General features: G+C 55.7%; 2 protein-coding genes across 11 annotated transcripts; one reads left to right on the top strand and one right to left on the bottom strand.

The window, feature by feature from the left end:
- The first annotated feature begins 918 nt into the window (after positions 1–918).
- On the top strand, positions 919–20,447 carry Ciz1 (CDKN1A interacting zinc finger protein 1). Of its 10 annotated transcripts, none has more exons than XM_046451614.2 (19): positions 1,695–1,870; positions 2,368–2,419; positions 2,504–2,630; positions 2,864–2,979; positions 4,185–4,256; positions 6,054–6,277; positions 8,406–8,484; positions 8,663–8,771; positions 9,351–9,883; positions 10,081–10,202; positions 10,837–11,031; positions 11,364–11,488; positions 13,562–13,649; positions 14,121–14,234; positions 14,418–14,570; positions 16,016–16,085; positions 16,306–16,427; positions 16,775–16,939; positions 18,884–19,256. In XM_046451614.2, the coding sequence occupies exons 3-19, from the start codon at positions 2,509–2,511 to the stop codon at positions 19,076–19,078; spliced, it is 2,604 nt and encodes an 867-aa protein (XP_046307570.1). In that variant the 5' UTR covers positions 1,695–1,870; positions 2,368–2,419; positions 2,504–2,508; the 3' UTR covers positions 19,079–19,256. The 10 variants fall into 10 exon arrangements, with proteins under 10 accessions (XP_058437776.1, XP_046307574.1, XP_046307570.1 ...); XM_046451617.1 differs by having other exon boundaries at positions 1,696–1,870; positions 2,368–2,411; positions 8,391–8,484; XM_046451615.1 differs by having other exon boundaries at positions 1,696–1,870; positions 8,391–8,484.
- Bbln (bublin coiled coil protein) lies at positions 18,078–21,346 on the bottom strand. Its single transcript, XM_046451624.2, has 2 exons — positions 21,161–21,346; positions 18,078–18,508 (listed from the first exon to the last, which is right to left on the bottom strand). Exons 1-2 carry the CDS (start codon positions 21,237–21,239, stop codon positions 18,336–18,338), a joined length of 252 nt encoding a protein of 83 aa, XP_046307580.1. The 5' UTR covers positions 21,240–21,346; the 3' UTR covers positions 18,078–18,335.
- Positions 21,347–23,613: the final 2,267 nt, after the last annotated feature.

Below are 23,613 nucleotides of genomic sequence, written 5' to 3'. Positions count from 1 at the left end.
CTGGATTCCTACACGTGGATTCACCTGGTCAAAGGGAAGAACTGTGTTCTGAAGTCTTAATAGAAGATATGCAAATTGCTTTCCGGAAAAAAATGAACCAACTCAGGAAGTTAGCCCTGGCTTCCTACCTTCACACCAGCAGCAGTATTTTTAGTGTTTTTACTTTGGCAATTTGCTAGCCTCTCTGTGTGCCAGAACTAGTGCTAACGATTATGTAAGGTTACCTTCACACTCTCCTGGGAGGGGGCACTCATTTTACAGAGGATGAAACCGTTTGAGAAGACTCTCGCCTGGCCTCTAGGCCGGGAGCCCAGATTCAACCCGGGACTTCTCCAAGGCAGTCACCTAATCGAGGTGTCAACGTCCTTCCGCTTGGTTGGCAGCCTGGGCTACCCGGACTCTCAACTTTCGCTCCTTGCCACCGCCTGTGCCCATGTGGCAACAAAATGCGTTTGTTTTTTTTTTGTTGTTGTTGTTGTTGTTGCAGATGGACACAATATATTTATTTTATTTACTTATTTACTTTATGGGGTGGTGCAAATCGAACCCAGCGCAGCACGCATGCGAGGCAAGCGCTCAACCACTGAGCTATAACCTCAGTCCACAAAATGTGTTTTCTAATCCAGAGATTTGATGCTGTCATTTGCGGCCGTCACTCCCTTTCCTGCGGTTCCCTATCCTTCAGGGATGATGCCCACCTCCTCAAAGTCCCCACCTTCCTGGATGCATTTCTTCCCATCAGCGCCGAAATCCCCGCCCTGGGTCCTTAAGTCCGAGCTCCTCTGGGCTGGTTCAGGTCGAGTTAGAGACCTCAGCAGCCCACTCCCCCGCCCCGGGCTGCAGTAGAGCCCTTCCGGAGCCTTGAGGCAGCGCCTGTCACCTGACTGCGGTGATTTGTTGACGCTACCGGACAGCTATCATCTGCCTCAGGACTGCGGTCCCTAGCGCCACCGTGTGCCCCGTCCTCACACAGTCGGCGCTGAACGCAAAATAAGCGATTTGCCCAGGTGTGTAGACAGCTCTGAGCAGCAGAAAAGGGGAAAGGAATTGCCATTTAGAAACCAAGGATAGTGGGCAGAGTGGTCCTGGGTGGTGGACAGAGCGGTCATTAGGGGGACCGTTTTGGGGGCAGGATGAGGGGGCAGGGCCGTCTTTTATAACTGGACTCGGCTTTCCTCACCTCTCTGGCCAAGTCTTACAAGAAAAATACTTTCAGGCCAGCCCCGCCTCGCCTCGTTTTAGGGCAAACTCCCACGGGGCTGTGCGACCTTGGCCGCCCTCTCGCCGGCCCGGTAGCCGAATGTGCACCAGCCGGCTGTCGCCCCCTCCCACCTCAGGCCCTTGAGGGCTCAGGATCACGGGACGGCGGCAGCCTCGGAGAGGTGGGTTAGGGACGAGTCCATCTGAAAGTCCCTGGCGATGTCCTCGCCGGACGACAGACCCCTCTGGGCATCAGAAGGACCTGAGTCTCAGAGCCACCCCTTCCCAATGCAGAGGACGCGGGACGGAGGGTCTGCGTTGCCTGGGGCCCCCTGGCCCTCGGGAGCCGCGCCGCAGCTGCCCCGGCTCGGCTCGGGGTGAGCGGACACCGCGCCCGCAGCGTGACGGGCGCGCGGGGCGGTTTTGGCGGCACCGGCTGCAGCGGAACCTCCGGTCCTGCAGAGGGCGCTGCCCCGGCCAGCCAGGGCACTGGCCTTCCGAGCGTCCAGGCGCCCGCGGTGTTGCGGGGAGTCCCGGAACCCGCGAGCCGGAGCCACCGGGCTCGAGTGGGACTGGCGCGCGGTCGGCGCTTCCCGTGTGGCGACACGACTGCTGAGCGCTTGGGGGAGGCTGCGCAGTGGCCGCCGCGGAAGCCGTGCGGGGAGCCGAGGTGGGGGGCGGGGACGCGGAGGGCTGCAGCGACCGTGGCTACTTGCTCGGAGGCTGCAGGCTTCGCGGGCTGGCGGGGGCTCGGGATGCGGGGCAGTGCTGGCGGTGTCTGCCGAGGGAGGGGGCGGCGGCATCGGAGGGGCGCAGGGGCTGGGGATGGTGGAGGGAGGAAAATGAAAGGTTGGGGGAGGGTGATGATGTTATTGACACAACACAGGCACAAAGGGAGAGGGTGGCGGTCTCAGAGCGGGTGTGAGTGGGGAGTAGCTGGCATCGGGAAGTGATGGATGCAGAGATCGACTGGAGGTGGGGGCGGGGATGTTGGAAGCTTGGAAACGTCAGAGTTGGAGAGTTGGAGGGGCGAGGTTGGGGGTTTGGAGGAGGGACCGTTGGCAGGATTGGAAGGAAATTGGCAAGGAAAGTGGCTGAATCCTGAGCCTGGCAGGACTGGGGGCGGATTGGAAGGAAAGGGGTACAAATGTGGCTTTCCCCTGGCAGGGCTGGGAGTGAAGCTGTGCCGCTCAGCGCCGGTGTTTGCGACTGTGGGTTGGTGTGTATGGCCTTGGAGGCGAGGGGAGGGCATCAGGACTGACCCATGGTGGGGACCCGGCCTTACTCCGCTTCCCTCCCTTAGCCTCCATGTTCAACCAGCAGCAGCAGCAGTTCCAGCAGCAGCAGCTGCAGCAGCAGCAATTGCTGCAGCTCCAGCAGCTGCTGCAGCAGCCCCCACCACAGGCCCCCTTGCCCATGGCTGTCAGCAGGTGAGTTTCCCACTTGGGGGATGGAGGCCTCACTCTCACCCATGTCTTGCAGCACCTCCATTCAGTCCTTTGTCCCAGGGCATCCTTGTTTTGAGTCCTAGAGCTCATCACCTCCCACCCCCAAGGGGATCCTCCATCTGTGTGGGAGGGTGGGCTCAGGAGATGGGGGTCTCAAGGAGGAAGGTGGTTCTAACTTTCCCAACAACCCTCTGACACTCCCTCCAAACACACAGGGGCCTCCCCCAGCAGCAGCCCCAGCAGCAGCTTCTGAGTCTCCAGGGCACCCACTCGGCCTCCTTCCTCAATGGCTCCATGCTCCAGAGAGCTTTGCTTTTGCAGCAGTTACAAGGTATGACTCAGGCCCCTTTGCATCCTGTGTGGACACTGGCTCCCCAGCAAGCCAAGCACTCAGTCTCACCAAATCACAGTGATCCTGAGAGGGCCCTGACCCACAGTTAAGGACACCCAGGCTCCAGGGGTTGAAAGACTCTAAGCTGCTCAGCTGAATGCAGGTCCATCTGCAGACAGACTGAGGAGTGCCCTGGGCCATGACGCTGGCTCTCTGGGCAGTGCTCCATATACCTCACTGACATTCAGATTAGATGCCATCTGGCCAATGAGGAAGCTGAGAAAGGAAGTCCCTTGCCCTAGGTCACACAGCACACCAGCAGTGGCCCAGCTAGACCTCCTAAGCAGTGGGCCTTGAGCATTAAGGCTGTGCCCTTGCCTCAGTGTCCCCATATGGAAAACAGTGTCAGCTCTTCCTTCCAGGCTGCTGCTCCTGACACTACTGATGACCCCAAGGGAAGGTACACCAACAATCCTAATGAAAGCACTGAGGCCCAGAAAGGGAGCATGTGCCCAAGATGATCCTGCACAACAGGCAGGAGCTGACTGGATGGTCACCTCTTCAGCTTTGCCAGGGCCTCATGAGTGTGGATAGTCCTGGAAGCTGATGCTGACTTCCACATGACAGCTGTATAGATGAGAACGGAAACCAGACACAAGGACCCCCAGTGTATACATAGACATCCCCCCCCCCTCTCACACACACACACACACACACAGTTTTTTTTCAGTACTGTATTGAACCTAGGCCCTTGCAGGTGCTGGGTGAGAATTCTACCACTAAACTATGTGCCTAACCCTATTTCCCCCTTTTACTTTTGCATATTAAAAGTCACACTTTTCAAAGAGAAAAATAACATGTAAAAAAAGGGTGGGGAGGTGGGAAAACAGAAACTTGTGGAATTGTATAGACTATTGTGATTGACATAAGTGAGAGGCTCTTTTTTACTGAATAGAAAAGCATGATCTTTAACCATATAATTTGACATTCTCTGCCAAAGCCATTTTAACAGCTGTATAATATTTCATCAGAGGGATGTGCCCTTGCTTACCTAAGCCTTCTCAGCTGTTCTTTTTTCCATTTTAATAGAAATGTGATGTTTGAGACTTTTTTCTTTGAATAGATTCCCAAAAGTAGAATGACTGAGTTGAGGGGATGGATGTTTTATGGCTTTTGATAAATATTGCCAACTTGCTTTCCTAAAGGACTGGACCAGTTTGCAATGCCATCAGCCACGTATGACAGTGCCGGTCTCACCATGCCCACGGCAACATTGGGTATTATCTGCTTTTTTTATATATAATATATAATATATAAATGTATACATATACATATAATTTACTAAGTTGGTTGGCAAAACAAAAGAGCTGTGTCATTAATGTTTTAATGTACATTTCCTGGAGTGCTAGTACAGTTGAACATTTTTATATTTATCTGTTAAACATTTGTATTTTTTTGTGTGTATGTGGTTGTAGATGGACAGCATGCCTCTATTTTATTTATCTTTGTATGTGGCGCTGAGGATTGAACCCAGTGCCTCACATGTGCTAGGCAAGTGCTTTGCCATTGAGCCCCAGCTCCAGCCCCAATTTCTTTTTGTGACTTGTCCATGTCCTTTCTATCTTTCTTTGAAGGTATTCCATCTTTTGTCCTGCTGTTTTTAAGTGTTGGTTGGCTCTCTGCATATATGTATGTATGTGTTTGCATTAAGTTATATCAATTGAACACTTACAGTATACCATGCACACTTATATTTATTGAATTCTATTGAATTTTCGTAAAACATTGTGAGGCAATCGCTATTTTATAGATAAAGGAACTGAGGCTTAAAGCAGGGGATAGATTTGTTTAAGGACACAGACCTCATACTCTGCGGTCTGGATTTGAACCCAGCTCTTACAGGAAAACTGACCCAGGCTTTAACCCCTGTGTTTCCTGTCTGAGCATTGGGACAGAGTTCTAACTCTCTTTCATGCCTCAAACATTTCCCAGGCTCTGTGCCTTCACTGAGGTGCTGAGCTGAGTCAGATAAGGTTCAGCAGGAAGCAGGCAAGGAAATTATGCGGCTGGCCCTGGATCAGGGGCTGTGGGAACACAGAGGATCTGGGAAGGCCTTTGGGAGAGAGACTTCTGAAGGGAGGGCTGCAGGATTTGTGGAATTGATGGAGCCTCTACAGAGGGAATAGCATGTGCCCGGCCCAGAGGCAGGATATCTGAAGGACTGCACAGGGACAAGTGACTGGAATGTCATAGGGACATATGGGGAGAATAGCAAGGGCTTCATTCCTGACCAGCAGGGAGCTGTAGGAGGGTTTGTGCGGGGAGAGGCTGAGATTTAGGCCAGGGATGAAGCAGCTTGGATGCGGCAGTGATGGGGAGGAGAAGCAGATTGGGGAGGTGTGGATAGAGATGATGGGACCTGCTGGTGGCTGGCATGGGTAGGACAGGAGAAAGAGGAATCAGGGGACCCCGAGGATCAGGAGAATCCTGGCCGGACCAGCAGGTGGACGGCAGGGCCCCTCATAGAGATCGTGCAAGTTGTTCCTCCCTTTTACTGTTGGGGAAGATCATAATGCCTGCCCTGATGCCTGACAGGCCAGGTGACAGACACGGTGATGGACCATGCTTGGCCCAGTGCCTGGCTCTGGTGGGCCTTTGATGGAAGGCAGCTAGTGGGGCAGAGGGGCCTCATTATTCAGGGACCACACTCTTGCTGGTTCTCCCTGTGGGCCCTGTGCTGGGTCTCCCATACCTGAGGGGTGCCCTAAAGCATGCCTGAGAATGAGCAGGATTGCTGGGGTGCTCAAGCCACTGACCCTGACCCAGAGGCATGTGGGGGGGGAGGGCAACCTCAACCCCCAGCAGAGAAGGAAATCTGCCCTAAAGCCTCCTTTGCCACAGTGTCTGAGGTAGGACTGAGCCTTCTGCTCTACTCTTCCCTCTCGCTGCCCTGGGGCAGGAAGGGTCTCCTGAGAATTCTCTGATATTCTCAGAATGTTTTGGGAGCTGACCCATGACCCTTGCCTCTACCACCCAATCATGGTGTGAGCCCTCTTCTCTCTTCCTGCCTGCAGGCAACCTCCGGGGCTACAGCATGGCCACCCCGAACTTGACAGCCCCTAGCCTGACACCACCCCAGCTGGCACCCCCAAATCTGCAGCAGTTCTTCCCCCAGGCCACCCGCCAGTCCCTGCTGGGCCCCCCTCCTGTTGGGGTCCCCATTAATCCCTCCCAGCTCAACCTCTCAGGGCGGATGCCCCAGAAACAGAGTCGGGCCCCCTCTTTCACCAATCGCAAGGTGAGTGGTGGCTGGGATGGGGGTTGGGAGGGCTTGCCCAGGCCTTCAGGTGGGCCACATTCCTCTTTGTGCCTGGGGGTCTTCATCTGTGAACTGGGGAGGGGGTCACACTCGCCTAGTGTTTCCCAGATTTCAAATCAAATAGTCCTGTGTCTCTGATGTGATTTTCTTTTTCTTTTTGGTTCTGGGAATTGAACTCAGGGACGCTTAACCACTGAGACACATCCCCAGCCCTTTTTTTGAATTTTGTTTAGAGATAGGGTCTCGCTAAGTTGCTTAGGGTTTTGCTGAGTTGCTGAGGCTGGCTTTGAACTCTGAATCCTCCTGCCTCAGCCTCCTGAGTCCCTAGGATTACAGCGTGTGCCACCGTGCTCGGTCTCAATGTTTTATATATGTATATATAAACACAATACCTTTATTTTATTTATTTATATGTGGTGCTGAGGATCAAACCCAGTGCCTCACACGTGCTAGGCAAGCCCTCCACCACTGAGCTACAGCCCAGCCCCACCAATATGATTTTACCAGTATTATACCAGCATTATATTTACTTATTTACTTAACATTTCTCTTTAAGCAGCACTGCCTAGTGGAAATAAAATATGATATTTAATATATTATATATGTGATTTAAAGTCTTCTGGTAACCACATTAAAAAGATCAAAAACAAGAGAAATTTATTTTACTGATATATTTTATTTATCTCAGCATATGAAAAATATTATCATTTCAACCTGTGATTAATGTAAAAAGTGAATTGGGAACAGGTTCAGTGGCGCACACCTGTAATCCCAGTGGCTCAGGAGGCTGAGGCAGGAGGAGCGCAAGTTCAAAGCCAGCCTCAGCAATTTATCAAGGCCCTAAGTAACTCAAAGAGACCCTGTCTCTAAATAAAATACAAAATAAGACTGGGGATGTGGCTCAGTGGTTGAGTGCCCTGAGTTAAAAAAAAAAGAGTGAGGCCTGGGAATGTAAGTCAGTTTCTTGGTAAAGGTCTTGCATGGCACATGCAGAGTCCTGGGTTCCAACCTCAGGACCAAGAAAATACCCAAAACTCCAGACTGCACTCAGGAGCAGTGTGTGGGCAGGGAACCACCAGGAAGCTTAGGGACAGGATGCTTTGGGAGGAGGTGGTTCCTTGTGCAAGTCTCAGCCTTGTGTGTTTATCAGGGGAAGGGTGAATAAGAACCTTTAGATTGTGCTACCCCAGGCGCGTTTACCTTTCTTTTTCCTCTTGGTACTGGGGATTGAAGCCAGGGCCTCACGCACACTAGGCAAGTGCTTTACCACTGAGCTGTATCGCCAGCTTCTCTTTTTATTCTATGTATGGCAATTAATTTAGACAGTTTAAAATTTTGTAGGCAGTTCCCTCTTAAAATAAAAGTTGCATTTATTCATTTGGCTTTTTGCAGTGCTGGGGATGGAGTCCAAGGCCTGGCACATGCTAGGTCCACACTCTACCTCTGAACCACTTGTGGGAAAACTATGGTTCAGAGCTGGGGTGGGCGAGACAGGCCTAGGATCAGGCCCATGAGCCCCAGATGGGGAGCTGGTTGTGCAGGGTAAGAGCTGGGTAGTTTCTGAGGGGCCCAGAATAGGTAGTTTTGGGGATGCAATGATGTGGGGTTCAGTTGTGTTTCCTGCTCAGCCTTGTATAGCGGACTTAGCAGGAGGAATGTAGAGGCTGCAGCAGGTTCTGGGAGCCTTTCCCAGGTGCCCAGGAACCAACTGGGCCTTGGTGAGTAGTGCACATGTGGCCTCTGGCCTGACCCTCTTGCAGGTCTCGGGGGCTGGTGGAGAGACTTAATGCAAATAATGCTCCAACCAGTTAAGACTGGAAAATGCCTCAGAAGGGAAGCTGAAGGCCTGGTGGCCTGAATGAGGGGTCTGGACCTAGTCTGGAGTCAGGAAGATTTCCTCTAAGAAATGCCTTTGAGGCTCAGGCAAAGGTGTGGGGCAGGAAGAGGCCCAGTACTTGACCAGAGATAGGGCCAGCGTGGACACACAGAGAGGGCCAAGGGAGAGTGGAGACACTGAGGCCAGAGGGTCCTGTGGGGCTGCTCTTGGACAGCTGGGTGGTAGGTGTCAGAAATGGTTTCTAAAAGGAAGCAGGATTCCTCTTCTCAGACGATGCCTGAGGAAGACAGGTCAGACCCCCCAGAGGGGTCTGAGGAAGCCAGAGAGTTCCAACTGGACACAGCTGAAGGTGAGGGAGGGAGGCTGCTGGCCCTTCAGAGGGGACGTGGGTTGGGGCAGTGGGAGCAGGGTCAGCGTAATGGAGGCAGATGTGGGAGGCAGGGATTCTTGGAGGGGAGAGCCCGGGCCCACCTGGAACTCACACGCATTCTGCCTGATCTCTCTCTCCTTGCCCGCCTCTGTTTCAGACCAGGAGCTGTGCCCCTGCCCAGAGGCCATCACTAGCGAAAAACACACTCGAGCACCTAAGCCTAAGCCCTGTGAGGCCTCGGAGCCACCAGCCAAGAGGACCAAGAGGTAACTGATGTTGGCAGCGCCCCGGGCCCAGGTGCCCTGCGCTCATTCCTGCAAAGATAGTGGGTGCTCCCTTCAGTGGAGTTGGAGCAAGGAGGGGCTTTGGCCTGTGGTTTGGAGGGAGGTGAGACTTATTTCTGCTCCTCCCTGGGGAGGCTTCAGGTCAGACCCTGGTGTTTCACTGAGGCTGAGCCACCTGGAAGCCTGAGTGGTGGCAGGTTGGAGAGGTGAACATGCGCCCCTGGGACCTTAGAGAGTAGGTGTTTACAAGGCTGTTTAGATGCTTGTGAGCAAGCTGTGGGAGAGAACAGTCTTCTCCAACTTATTTAGGGGAAACTGAGGTCTAGGGCTGGGGATGTGGCTCAGTGGTAGGGTGCTTGCCTAGCATGCATGAGGCCCCGGTTCAATCCCCAGCACCACAAAAAGACAAAACAAAAGAAGGAGACTGAGGCCCAGATAAGCCAAGGAGTTGTCCAAAGCCCTCACTTTTAGTGGAAGAGCTAAAGTTGGAATTGGGTCTTGGCCTTACTGGGGACCTCTGCAACCTCTTGAAAGACATGATTTTGATCTTTTGATCCAAAGCTCAGAGGAGCCCACAGAGAACGGGCCTCCAGGGCAGCCACGGACCCGGATGACAGCACTGAAGCAGATGCAAACCCCAGGGCTGCTGCCTGAGCCACTGGAGGCCCGAGGGAAGCCACGATTCCAGCCTCAAGTACAGCCACAGACTCAGCCACAGATGCCGCCAGCGGACACCCAGGTGCAGCCAAAACTGCACAAACAAGCACAAACTCAGACCTGCCCCGAGCACTTAGGGCTGGAGCAGAATCAGGGGAAGCCACTGGCCCCTTCGCAGCCCCCAGAGCAGGTGCAGCCGCAGCGGCAGAAGCAGGCCCAGACACAGACGCAGCCACAGCGCCACACGCAGGCACAGGCCCTGAAGCAGCCGTCAGAGCAGCTGCAGGAGCAGCCTTCCGCTCAGGTGCCAGCGCAGACCCAGGGTCAGCCGCAGGCCCAGCCACCCGGGTATGTGCCAGCGCCCGAGCCAACGCCAGCTCCGGCTCATGCCACGGTGCTGGAGGCACCGGCGCCCGATGCAGTGGAGGCTGGGGGAGGTGAGTGAGGTGGCTCCTAGCCCTTCTGGTGCTGGCACGGCTCTGCCCAGGCCCTTCTTTTTTCCCTGGCACTGTCCAGCCGCCACGGGTGCTGCCAGAGCCTGACGGCTGGGCCTGGAACCCAGGATTTCAAGATCTTGGCTGTGGGCAGAAAAGGCAGAGGGACCCTGAAAAAAGGTGCACACCTGTCATTTCAGGCACAGAGGTGGCCTCTCCGGAGCCAGTGGATACCCAGGTCAGCGTGGGAGCGAGCCAGGAGGAGCCAGCCAGCGGCCTGGATGTGGGAGAATGTGAAAAAAGAGCCAGGGAGATGCTGGGGGTGGGTAGAGTGGAAATGTGGCAGCACGAGAGCCCCAGAGGGCAGTGGCGGGATGGCACCCCTGCCCAGGCCACCTCAGGGGCTCTGTGCATGTCCCCCATGTGCAGGGACGGCAGCCCTGCCTGGCTGTGCGGGCAGAGCAGACAGGGGGTGATGGGTTTGTCTGCATGAACACCCCACCCCACCCCCGCCATCACTGTCAGTTGCCTGCACAGCCTCCGCTCCAAAGGCCTCTAGGTGCTTTTGGTGACAAGAGTCCCTTCCAGTGAGCCCATCCCCAAACTAGAGCCCTCAGTCTCCTCTCATAGGGGACATCGTCACCCACGTGGGAGCTTCCCTGTGGGGCTTGGCTCACAGCTCACAGTGGAGCTACGGTCAGGCCCCTTCCCTTTTCGGGTCTCAGTTTCCCCACCCGTCCTGCACGAGGTGGTGCGGGTGGGCTTTGGAGTTGGGCAGGTCCGGGCTCAAATCCGGGCCACAGGACTTTCTAACTTTGTGAGCTCCCGTCCTCACCTGCCAGCCCAGAGTCCCACTGTCTGAGACTCTAGGGACGATGCTCATAGGCGTTTAGCCCTGGGGCCGGCTTGCCCTAGGTACCCAGATAGTGGAAGCTCTGCTCCTGCTCCTGCTGTAGATGTGGGGTGCCGGGGGCTCCCTGAAGGTCACCATCCTACAGAGCAGCAACAGCCGGGCATTTAGCACTGTGTCCCTCATGCCTGTGTCCCGTCCCGGTGACTGCACCTCCGCCAGCCCTGCGGCCACCGCGCCCTCCAGGCAGGCTCTCCAGTTCTTCTGCTACATCTGCAAGGCCAGCTGCACCAGCCAGCAGGTGCTCAGAGCTGGGTCCGTGGGAAGGGCGGTGGGCAGGAAGGGTGGGGGTCTCCACGGCCTGCACAGACTGCCCTTTCCACCGCTGCCACAGGGTGGGCACTGGGCTCACCAGCCCTGCCCCAGGGCGTAAACCTGGCTTGTGTGTATACTCGTTCTCTGCTCAGTTTAGTGTCCCTGCTCTGGCCTGCAGGGCTGTTTTGTAAAAGAAATGACCTCACTGAGATGGCAGGCTGGCCGTGAAGTCAGGCTGGAGTCGTCCCCTTTGGCCTGCCCTTGCCCATGTTCTGGGGCCCACCCCCCATGCCCATGCCTGGCTCCTTCATGCTACAGGAATTCCAGGACCACCTGTCGGAGGCTCAGCACCAGCAGCGGCTTGGGGAGATCCAGCACATGAGCCAAGCCTGTCTCCTGTCCCTGCTGCCCATGCCCCGGGACGTCCTGGAGAGAGAAGAGGAGTGAGTGGGAGAAGGCCTACCTCCTTCCAAGAGCCTATCTGTGTTTACCTCTTAAAAAGTAAAAAGTAGAATCATCTTGCACGAGGTAGTGCTGGGGGGTGGGCAGTCTCACAGGCCCAGCCCTAAATCTGTCCTCTGCAAAATCTGCCTTTGGGTTAAGCATTGTCCTTCCCCAGAGGCTCCTTTAACTCAATGACCTTGGACCTTAGTTTTCCCCATCTGAAAAATGGCCCGATGAGGGTTGGGTTCAGGAATTCTTGACAATCTCTTAAGGTTTCATCCAGTCAAGAACAGTGTGACCAACCATGTAGAAGGGAGGTGAGTTGTGGCACAGAGCCCTGCCCCCCTGGCCTGTGTGACCTCAACTCTGGGGATCCAGTGGTAAGGATGAGGTCATCTTGTGGCCTGACATGAGGGTTTCCTGTGTCCCCCTCTCATCATGAGGTCAGAAATGTCCCCCCTCCTGGCTCTGGGACTAGTGCTTGGGGTGAGAAGGGCTGGGGGAAGCTGCAGGAGCTGTCAGGACCCAGCAGCCATCACAGACCTGCAGGGGCTGGCAGGTGTCATCAGAGAAGCAGGACTTTTGGCTTGGGCCACTGCAGGACATGGGCTGTGTCTACAGGACAGCTGCCTCTCAGCTCAAGGTCTCCTAGTTTTTCAGGAGAATCTAGAAACCCAGATGGCGTGTGACACCACCCCATATCAAAATGTTAACTGCTCATTCAGAATTCAAACAAACCCGAGAGGCCCCTTCAGTCAGAGGTCAGAAGTGTACCCAGGTTGCAGCTCGGACCTCCCCAGGCTGGAACGAGGGACAAGAAGGGCTCTTGATTGGCCCCTGCTTTCATTCCTCATGTGACCAGAAGCTAGGTGGCTGTCCCTCCACGGGCAGCTCATGTCTCTGTTAGCAGGTTCTCCCTGAGAAGCACTTTCTTCCGTGGTTTTACCTGTAGGTGAATAATGACAATCACAGGAGAAGGGAGCTCACAGAGGTGTTCTTTGCAGTTAATGTAATGGCGAAAGAATGGAACTGGGAACCACCAAACATCCAAGCTGGGGCTGGGCTAGACCAACGGCGGCCTCCCACTAATAGGAAGGTCTGCAGGGAGCTTGCGGTAACCTGAAACGTGTCAGATTAAAATTGCATATGCAGGACAGGCTACGGAAGGAGGATCCAGGGGACACTATTTTATAGAGAAGCTCTGTCTCCTGTAGGCGCCAGACTACCCACTGCCCCAGCTTCTGCACACAGTGACCTGGCAAAAGGCAGCACCTGTGTCCGCAGGAGCCGAGCCGTCTCCCTGTTTTCTTTTTTCTCTTGGTACCAGGGATTGAACCAGGGGGCCTCCCACTGAGGCCCAGCCCCAGCCCCTTTTATTTTTGGGACAGGACCTCACCAAGTTTCCCAGGCTGGCCTCACACTTGTGATCTTCCTGCCTCGGCCTCCCAAATTGCTGGGATTACAGGCGGGACCATCGCACCTGGCTTCAGTTAACATTTTGAAAATACAAGAACACACACACAGAGACACGCGCACACACGCACACACAAGAAGATAAAAATCTCCCATAATCCCATCGCCCAGAGATAAACATTGTCTCTTGGCCCTCCTCCTTCCATGATCCTATCTGTGTTTACCTCTTAAAAAGTAGAAAGCAGAATCATCCTGCACGAGGTAGTGAACAGTTTTTGTGCCTCTAAATAGCCCTCTGCCTCACAGTCTGACCACGACTTCATCAGTGGATGTTGGGCTAGGTTCTTACATCCCCCAAAACTGATGTAAATTTGCTTATTTTGTAGAGCCCTTAATTTCACTAACTTGGAACACTTGTGGGTTTTTTTGTTTTGTTTTGTTTTGTTTTGTTTGTTTTTGGTGGTGCGAGCCATTGACCCTAGGGCCTAGTCCTGGCCCTCCCCACTCTTCCCTTGGGTTTGAAGCAGGGCTAAGGACACCCTGCCACTGAGCCACACCCCAGCCCCTGAGTTGTATCACATCCATGGAGCGCTTGGGAGAGCTGGTGTCTTTCCCACCAGAACATAGTGTCACACTGTGCTTGTTTGGATTGTCACCAGAGAGCCTCCACCGAGACGCTGGTGCAACACCTGCCAGGTCTACTACACGGGGGACCTGATCCAGCACCGCAGGACGCAGGACCACAAGGTAGAAGGGCTGCATGCCTCGAAGGCACCGCCTCTCCTCCGCGCGAGGCTGGGGAGGGGAGCCAGGATGCCAGCAGAGAGTTAGTGTCTGTCCATCAGCGTGGCTTCTGACAAGCCGGCCATGCTTCCTCTTTGGGCTCCAGGTTCCCCATCTGTCCATTGTGGGCGTGGCACGAGCTTACCCTGCCATTCCTCCATGGGCATAGGGGTCCTCTGGCGGCTCCCTTGTGTCCTGTCTCTGTCCTCCTCCATTGCCACCTGCCATCCCATCTCAGTGCTCACCACACAGGGGAGAGATATGGTTTTGTGTGTTCCAGGGCAGGGGCAGAGCCTCACTGGCTTTTTATAGATGTGGTGGGCCTTACTTTTATGGATGATAGGTGAAGCCTTACTGGGCACTGCCTGGTCACTAGTCAGGGGCTTGCACGTGGGGACACTGCCTACCCCACATGGCTTGCTCTTCTTTCCCCAGATCGCCAAACAGTCTTTGCGACCCTTTTGCACCATTTGCAACCGCTACTTTAAGACTCCTCGCAAGTTTGTAGAGCATGTGAAGTCCCAGGGGCACAAGGACAAGGCCAAGGAGGTAATCACACCCTTCTCAGAGGACATGGGCCCAGAGAGGTACAGAGCCTTGGCCAAGGCCACACAGCAGGTTGAGGTTTATCCCAGCCTAATCCATAGCAGTCCCAGAGGGATTCACTGAGGGGTGTGTGGCATCGTGGCTGCCCAGAACTGACCTGAGCCCCTCACCTACTCCCCTGGGCAGCTGAAGACGCTCGAGAAGGAGATAGCTGGCCAAGACGAGGACCACTTCATCACGGTGGATGCCGTGGGTTGTTTTGAGGGTGATGAAGAAGAGGAGGATGAGGATGAAGAAGAAGAAGAAGAGATTGAGGTTGAGGAGGAATTCTGCAAGCAGGTGCTTAGGGTGGGCTGTGGGAGTCAGTTAGGGGGTCTTCGCTCCACCCCTGGGGGCCTGGTAGTGGGCTGGCATTTGTAGAAACTAATGAATGCCAAGTTGTTTTTTTGTATGTGTGGCAGGGAAGATACTGGGCTTGAACCCAGGAGCACTTTACCACTGACCTACATTCCCAACCCTTTTTATTTTGAGACAGGGTCTCACTAAGTTGCCCAGGCTGGCCTTGAACTTGGGATCGTCCTGCCTCAGCCTCCCAAGTCTCTGGGATCGTAGGCTTGTTTCACCATACCTGGCCACAATTTATTATGAACCCTATTATTCGTATCTGTCCATATGCATCAGGCTAACTGCTGAGTGGCAGGTGGAACATGCAGGGCTCTGGGAGGCTGGCCTGTGTGGAGGAAGGGAAAGGGTGGGACAGAGTCGGGAAACGCAGAGGCAGCAGCTAGGTAGTGTGGCGGACTCAGTGTAAGGCGACAGTGATGACGTTAGCAGCTGACATTTCTCGAGCACTTCCTGTTTGCCGCGCTGGGCAGGCACCATGCTCCGTCCTGGCATTTCATCTTATTGGATGACATGAAGCGGGTCTCTGCAGCCTGAGCCTTTGCTGGCCCAGTTCTGCTGCCTCCCAGGAGAATCAGATTCGTTGCAGAATCTTGCAAAGAATTGGATTCGTCCCAGTTTAACAGATGTTTCCAGTCCCCTGTTCTGAGCTGGGCTCTGGTGCTAGACACAGGGACAGGTGAGGACCATGGCCTGGTCCTTGCCTGGTTGTCCCCCTTACAGTCCAGGGTGATCCCCGGAAAGGCTCAGCAGAGGGGTTGGTTGTCACTCCTGGCACTCTTTGCCTGGTGAGTGGGCGGGCGCTGCAGACACAAGGGCCCACGGGGCCAGAGACAATGGCCTCTTACGAGAGGGGCTCAGGTCTAGTAGGTGAGATGCGGGTCCTTGAACCCCATCTGAAACCCACCTCAGGACCGAGGTCACTGTAGTTTTGGACAGGAACTCGGGAAGCTGGCGGGGCTCACAGGTGAGTTTGGACTCTGATTTGAGCTCCCGGGGTTCACCACCCCACCTCTCCACAAACCAGCAAGTGAGTTATGTCTCCAGGGCCTCAGTGTCCTCTAATGTGAAATGGGTGCAACCATAGAGGGCTGTCATGGGTGACACGTTGTGTTGAGCAGACTTGGTGTGGATTACGCCACAGCAGGAGCAGGGGGGCTGCCTGGAGGAGGGGACCGATTGAGTGGAGGCTAGAAAACACAAACCAGCAGGGCCTCTGGGAGCAAGAGGAGCATGTCAAGGCTCAGCAGATGCCACCCACAACAGCCTGGAAGTCCAGGGGATGTTGCATTTGAGGACATGGGTGGGCTCCAGGCTACTGACCTGCATCTGGGAGGAGTCTCAGGGAGTCAAATTCAAGGTACACCCTTGCATGTCTCCAGGTGAGGTCCAGAGATATATCCATAGAGGAGTGGAAGGGCTCGGAGACCTACAGCCCCAACACTGCATACGGTAAGAGCCCGGCCCTGGGCCTGCATGCAGGGGCTGCTGGGGCTCGGCCTCCCGGCACCCCCAGATGCCAGCCCAGACACTCTGGCCAGACAGCCTGTGCCCTGCTTTTTCTTGGCTCTTCTACTCCTGCCTAGAAGGTGGGGAGCTAATGGGCCCCTAGGGAGGGCGGACACCTGGCTGGTTCCAGGGATGTGTGTGGACCCTGCTGTCTGTCCCTCAGGCGTGGACTTCCTGGTGCCTGTGATGGGCTACGTGTGCCGCATCTGCCACAAGTTCTACCACAGCAACTCGGGCGCACAGCTCTCCCACTGCAAGTCCTTGGCCCACTTTGAGAACCTGCAGGTGAGCTGAACATCCTCCCACCCTGCCCTTCCCAGGGCCCCAGCCTCTGACCAAGCTGATGGGGATGGTCAGTGGCCACCTCTCATGCTTAGCCTCAGCCCCAGCACACTCACACAACTAGGAGGAAATCCAAGCTGGTATGGGGCTGGGCTCTTTCTATTATGGTTCTGGGGGCTGCTGAGGGCCAGGCTATTAACTTCAGAGCCCTGGCCCAGAGAGGCTGACAGTATTACATGGGGTCACACAGCAGTGATGCTGTCTTGCTTGGGGCTGGGGAAGGAATTGCTGGCTGGGAGCACCCCAGATAGGCAGGGAGCCCTGACTTCTCTGGCATTCTCTGTATCCAGAAATACAAGGCAGCCAAGAACCCCAGCCCCACCTCCCGGCCCGTGAGCCGTCGGTGCGCCATCAATGCCCGGAATGCTCTGACTGCACTGTTCACCTCCCATGGCGGTAGCGGCCGCCCACCCAGCCAGCCCAGAACCCAGGACGTGGCCAAAACCACCAGCAAGGTGACAGCTCAACCCCCCAACCCTCCACCCCCTCCCCGGCGCTCAACTCGCCTCAAAACCTGAGCCTAGACCCTTCTGGGTCCCTATCTACTAATGCTTTCTAGGAGTGTATATGCATAACTTTGACGTGGTTGGTGTTTTTACTCAAAATCCAATAAAAGAAGGTCATTTTGGTGATGCAGTTCCCACCAGCACTTCTGTCTGGTGAACAGGGGAAGGGAGCATCCCGGCTAGGCCGTTAACCAGGGCCCAGCCTCTCTGGGGACCATGTCGGGGCAGAACGGGGAGACCAATGACAGGCTCCCTGAAAACCAGGGACTCATGAGGCACTTGACCTTTCTAAGCCTGTTTCCCTCTTAATAATGTTATCAGGGTTAGGAAAGTGGTTTCTAAACTTCACTGTCACCCTAGAAGGTGGTCATGTGGCTACTTCCAAATTATAGATGAAGAAACTGAGGCCTAGCAAGGTCAAGTGACTTGCCAAAGGTCACAGAGCTGGCAAGTGGCCCGGATTTGACCCAGGTGTGAGCTTGATGCCCATGCTGGCCTCTCTAGCTGGACCTCGTGGAAGCTGAGGTGCAGGTGTGGGGGTCCTTGCCCCTCAGGCACTGTGGCTCTGAGTTCCTGGTTCCTCAGCAGGGCTGCGGCCTCCAGCCAGGCAGCGCTAGGAGGACCATCAGGAGGGGACCCACACCACACTGGCTCCTGAGTTCTGCTGTCTTCTCTCTTAAGAAGACCCTTAGAGACAGGCAACCAGTCCAGCCTGCTAGTGGCCGGCTGGGGAGACTCAGGCCAGGAGCAGGACAATGCCAAGGTCACGCAGCCTGTCTTGGTCCCAGCTGTCTTGTTAAAGGCCCGGTACACTGGGAGGCTGAGTGCATGCCACAGGGCCATAGGCATGTCCAGCACCACTGGACCACTGGGCCACCACTGCATGTCAGCCAGGCTGGGAAGCAGCTGCTGGCCAGGGAGGGACACACCAAGTAGGGAGGAGGCCCCAACCTCACTGCACCCTCCAGTCCAACATGGCCACAAACCCCACCCCTGGCAGATGTGCCCAGACGCCTTGACCACCCCACTCCCCTCCAGTGGCCACTGAAGTCCTCATCCCAGCACACAGAGAAGAGGGGCACAGTGGTATGGGGGACCCATTTAATGTGGACCCTCGATCCTGGGAGGAGTGGAGGACTCAGGAGCTGGGCAGGCAGGCAAGTGGCGGGGTTGCAGGCCCCCACTTGGCCCCAGGAAGGATGCTGGGCAGTGGGGGCTGGCCCAGTGACAGACCCACCAGGAGACCCAAAGGCCAGACCGTGAGAAGGTGTCTAAGCCAGGTGGTGAGTGCTCGGCTGGTCTGGCCCAGACAGGCAGGACTGGGGCCTGGCGGGGCGTGTGCAGCCTAGAGGCTGGCATCACCAGGGGTCTCCCCGAGCTGCTGCTGGAACTCAAGGCGCGTCTGCCGGTTGGACTCCAGCAGCTCCTGAAGGCGGGCATGGAGGTGGTCATTCTTCTCCTCCAGGTGGTCTAGACAGGAGTTGATCTGGTCCAACATGGAGTTGATGGCCGCATACTCTGGGAAGAAGGGGGAAAACAGCCAAGTTCCTGTGTTTCCTCAGGACTCACACCCCACTGCCCCCCAGCTGACTCCAAAAGGGCTTGGGGCAAGTCCCTACTTCTGAGCCTCAGTGTCACTATCTGGAAATGGGTAGACAGCCCAAAAGAGGCTTTGAAGAGATAAAACCTTAGCGCACCAACTTTCTTTCTAGGGTTAGGGTGGTCGCAGGGCAATCAGCCAGTGTCCTGCCTGGGAGCTCCTGCCCGGTACCAAGCATCCTTGCCCTTCCTTCAGCAGCTGCCTAGAGCCCACATTCCTGATTAGAGCAATCAACGCCTCTGTCCCAGGCAGGCCCTATTCTCTAGCCCTTCCCTGTCTCCCTCTGCCTTCAGGACAAAACACCCAGAGGACTCTCCCAGGCTCTGGAATGGGACCCGGCCCCTGATCTTCTCTCTAGCCCTATCTCCCAAGTCTTCTCCTATCCTCTCACCTCAGGCCCTTTGAATGTGCTGTGCCTCTATCTGGGGTGTGTGGGTTCCTCCTATCTTCCTTTCCTCTTCTCCCTGATGAGTCCCACTCACCCTTGAAGACTCAGTATGGATGACACCACAGGGACTCTTCCCAGTGTCCCAGACCAGATCAGTCCCCTGTCCTGATCCCCCAGCCTGCCTCTGCTCACTTCCATGGCCTCCCCTCAGGACTGACTGCTGTGATTATTTTGTGTGGTGGGTGTCGCCCACTCAAATAAAGCTCCTTGAGAGGTGACTGGTCTTGTGTTTGCTGTTGTCTTCCCAGTGCCCTCACTGACAAAGTAGGCGTTCGTTGAATGAATGAATGAGTGAGTGGAAGAAGCTCTGACCCCACCTCTGCCTTTGCTCAACTGTCTCTGTCACCTACAATGCTTCAGCCACAACAACCCTTCAAGGACCAGCTCAAAATGCAGCCTCCCAGATGTCTTCCCTAGTCTCCACTAGAACCTGGCACTCACTCCTCTACTGCCACTCTTGACCTGCCTCTCTGCAACGCAGTGTCCCTGAGGACCCAAGGTCTGGGCCTGTGCCCACTGCGGGACCCAGTTCTGAGCCAGCCCATGACTCAGATGCACTCAGCTGCCAGTCTGGGACCAGAGGAGAAGCAGCTGGTGGTGATGGAAAAGGCCAGGGCCCAGGAGTGTCTGGACTGGGGGTGCAAATGTGCCTGCATTCTGGGGAATGGGCACCCCTCAGAGACAAGAGTCCTGGGAATCTGCTGATCTTAAAGTCCATTCCACTCATGGTACAGATGGGGAAACTGAAGCCTCAGAAGAAAGGAACCAGCCAAGGGTCGTACAGCTGGTTGGTGACCACTGAAGCTCTGACTTGGGGATCAGGGCGCTTGGGTCTGAGTTCCAGCTCTCTGGGTTACTGCAGTCACTACAGTTCCCTTCTGGAAAAGGGGCTAAGAAACAAGTTTTCAAATGTATCTAGAGGTCAGCCACAAGAGTGCTTGCATAGCATGCATGAGGTCCTGGGTCTGACTCCCCCTGCAGAGCACACAAAAAAAGAAAAGCTCAGATAGGGTCTGGCCACAGGCAGTCATTACCATAAATATTTTGCACTGTGTCAGAGACAAACTGGAAAAAGGAATGGGGGAGGTGGGTGTCTCCACACCACTCCAGGCCAGCTATCTGTATCAAGGGTACTTAGCAGTCTTCCAGGACTTGGCTTCTCCCCACTGTCCTGTGAATCTGCCAACATTCACTTAAATGTAATCTCTGGGAGGCCCTTCCTGATGCCCCCAACAGGGCTACCAGCAGTAACCACACTGTTTGGTCAACAGTGCAAGCCTAGTAGCCCACTGCTTGTCCCCTAAGTGAATGGCCTTGTACCTTTGTTAAAAGAAGACCCTAGGTGATTAAAATGTTCTAAGCTATTGTGATGAATGCACAACTATGTGAATATACTAAAATCCTGAAACTGTGAATTATAGCTCAATAAAGCTGTAACAAAAAAAGCATACTCCATCCTTACCCCACATTTACAAAATCCTGTTAATACACCAATCCTTACTACACTAAAGAAAACGACCATAATAACCACTTACTGAATGAATACCTGCCTTATGGAAAGCGCTAAGCATTTTCCATTCAATTTTTCCTTTACTCCTGACCCATCTCAATGCAGGTGACACTGAATCATTATTCCTACATTATAGAGGGGGAAACAGCCCCGGACTGATGATTCTCCGGCCCTCCCACAGTGCTCTGCACACAACAGGATGCTCTGGAGGCAGGTTACCCCAGCAAAGCCAGATGGCTGGGGGTCCTGACTCAGCAAAGCCCCAATGAGTCGCTCCGGTAGAGCCAAGCCCGCCAAACTCGGCCCCGCCCGCGGGGGCGAAGGAAGTGGCTGGAGCAAATTCCAAATGGTCGAGCCCCTCGAGTTGCCTCCGTTTCCCCATCTGTAAAACGGGGCTGGTTGCCCACGGTTCTCCCAATGCTGCGGTTCCCAGGGATCCGTTCACCGGTGCTCGCCCTGCACCTCCGAGCCGGCGCCTACAGTTCGGGATTCACCCAGGGCCGGGTGGAGCGGGCTCTTCTGACCCTTCAAAAGCTCATCCCCGACCCGTGCCCGCTCCCAGGAGGGCACCCCTGGAAAAGCAAAGGCCGTCCCTGCAGTCCCCTGGATCACCTGCTTCCCCGAAGCCATCCTCCTCGCCTTCCGCGCCCGCCTCCACCGGCATGCCCAGGTCCCCGTTGGGGCCGGACATTGCGGGCTTGGGCGCCGCTGGGGCCGCGCGAGGAAGGAACGCGGCGGCGGTCCGCCTCTAGCGGGCGTCGGGCGGAAAGTAGGAGCAGCTGGTAGAACGCGGGGCCGGAAGGGTGGAACGCAGCTGCGGATGGCGGCCGGGCCCCGCCCCCAGGGCGGAGCCACGCGGCCCGAACTCCGCCCCGCCCCGCCCCGCCCCGCAGGCAGATTCCGCCCCTCGACTCAGGCCCCGCTGGCGCCCCGCCTCACAGTCGAGCTCCGCCCACTGCCCGCTGGGCGGGGCCTGCTGCCCGCGGGGAAGCCCCGGCGGCGGAGGTCCGGGCTCGCGGCGAGGGCCTGCGAGCCCGAGCGAACCCCGTAGAGGGGCGGGGCAGTGTGGGACCCCCCACTGCGCCCCATCCTGCCGCTTCCGCCCTCAGACACGGAGTTTCCGAGGCCTCCTGTGGCTTCGGGAAATTCCTGTTCGAAATCCCCCAGAGTCACGGAAGGTCCACCTCCTGCCCCTCACCCAGTCCCTGCGGAAACGACCCACACCCCTGTTCTGTCCTGGGCCTCCCGGTCTTCGGCGTTTCTTTTAGGGCTCTCAATAATTACATCTTGTGCGTCGAAACCAGTGTGGGCTCCAGCTCTGGACCAGAGGTAGACACAGTCCCGTTTCAAGAAGAGCCGCATAACTGGGGCAGTGGCGGGGAGGAGTGGGAGACTCCTCCTGATTGTGGCCCCGAGGACGTGTCATGTTCATAAGGAAAAGGTTTGCTGCCCACCTCCTGCAGAAAGTCATCGGGCCAGCAAGTGTCGCTCCTGCATTGGACCCAGAGATGTGTCCTGGCCAAGAGTCCAACTGAGCTGCAAGCCCATGTCCCTGGCCACTTCTCCTGCAGCTGTAGTGGCCAGGAGGACCTATGGCTACTGCAGCCTGGTCCTGGTCTCATGCTGGATGTCCCAGATGGTGACATTGGGTGGAAAACTCTCCTATACCTGAAGCCACCTTCACCATTTCACCTGAGGTAAGGGGAGGTGTAGTGGATGCTGCTATATGGGCCACCACTAACTTGTACTTAGCTGTCCTGCCTTCTTCTCCTGGAAACCAGGCTGAGTGGCAGTGGGGTCCACAGAATCAGTACCCAGAGAAGTTCAGAGGTCTCTCATTCTGATCAGTTGGTCCTCCTTGATGAAGAGGAAGACCAGAGACAGGGATTTGTCTCTCTCTCTTTGAAGAAAAAGGAAGGAGCCCTAGCCAAGGATTGCACCGGGGCAGCTCTGGCTGCAAAGAGCAGGGAAGTGTATTCTTTCGAGGGTGGGAGGGAACAGCCCTGCTCACACTCTGCTTTTAGCCCAGTGAAACCAAGACAAACCTTGTCCTCAGAACTAAACCAGAAGGCACAAACCCAACAGTTTGTGGCAATTTGTTACAGTGCCTCCAATGACCCAGGAGGGGCCTGAGAGTGTATCCTGAAAGGCCCAGCAGGAGCAGGGGACAATGGGCTAGTTACCTCACTTGGGCCAAGGTAAGGAACTGGATCTGCTGTCCAAACTGGAGCCCAGAGGTTAAGCGTGCCGCATGCAGATTCAGTCTCCTCGGCCAGCTAGAGAGCTTTGGCCAGTAGCCCCCCAGGTACCCTTCTCTGCTGGAAGACATTCTAGACTTGGGCACAGTTCTCATCCCTCATTAGAAACCCAGCCTGCACCAACCTGGTCTGTTCAAGGAGTCTGGCCCAGACTTGTGGCACAATCTGTGGACCTGTCCTGCTTCCTGGGGAGCCAAGGCTGGGCTGATCATCACTCCATAGCTCCCCACCCCCAGCCAAGACAAAGTTTGTCTTGGTTTCACTGTGTGTCTGTGGGTGGGAAGCCTGGCTTCCTTCAGAGTCCCACCCACTCAGGCCTCTGACCATGCATGGGGAGAAGAGAGGCAGGAAGGGTATGTTCCTGTATGTGACGCAGTAGGGGAGGCTATGTCTGTGACTAGTGAGGAGACAGGGGCTTGTCAGGCCTGGCTCAGGCCCAGCCATATGATGGGTGCCAGTCTGGGGCCTTAAACCTACTCCTAGGAGGCAGGATCCCTGGCAGCTTATCCCCTCTTTGCCTCTACTCACCCTCCTGAAGCTTCAGAATGTCCCCTCAGGTGGCTGGAGGTCATAGGGTGTGTGGGGGTGAGGGGCAGCCCTCTAAACTGGGTCAGCATGAACACAGTCCCCACCTATGAGTCTGGCAGGGGGCCAGGGTTATACCCTTACTCACCTTCTGCCTAGAATTGCCCTCAAACTAGGTGGGGATGCACCCATCCCTTCTTCTGTGCACCCCTGTCCTGGCTGCAGCCTCCCAGCATCACAGGGGCCTGGTAAGTCGGGATAGATGCATCTTACAACCACTCC

The sequence above is a fragment of the Marmota monax genome, unplaced genomic scaffold, assembly GCF_021218885.2.
Source record: "Marmota monax isolate L192 unplaced genomic scaffold, Marmota_monax_Labrador192_F-V1.1 WCK01_AAM20220418_F8-fsc00020, whole genome shotgun sequence".
NCBI classification, from domain to species: Eukaryota; Metazoa; Chordata; class Mammalia; order Rodentia; family Sciuridae; genus Marmota; species Marmota monax.
Note: the sequence above shows the minus strand (reverse complement) of the source record. Positions and strands in the feature narration are given on the sequence as shown.

Coding starts and splice junctions, on each gene's coding strand:
- Ciz1 (XM_058581793.1), top strand. CDS start 2,509: ATGTTCAACCAGCAGCAGCAGCAGTTCCAGCAGCAGCAGCTGCAGCAG. Junction 11,489..13,561: donor GTCCTGGAGAGAGAAGAGGA/GTGAGTGGGAGA, acceptor GATTGTCACCAG/AGAGCCTCCACCGAGACGCT. Junction 13,650..14,120: donor GCAGGACGCAGGACCACAAG/GTAGAAGGGCTG, acceptor TTCTTTCCCCAG/ATCGCCAAACAGTCTTTGCG.
- Bbln (XM_046451624.2), bottom strand. CDS start 21,239: ATGTCCGGCCCCAACGGGGACCTGGGCATGCCGGTGGAGGCGGGCGCG. Junction 18,509..21,160: donor GGATGGCTTCGGGGAAGCAG/GTGATCCAGGGG, acceptor CCTTCTTCCCAG/AGTATGCGGCCATCAACTCC.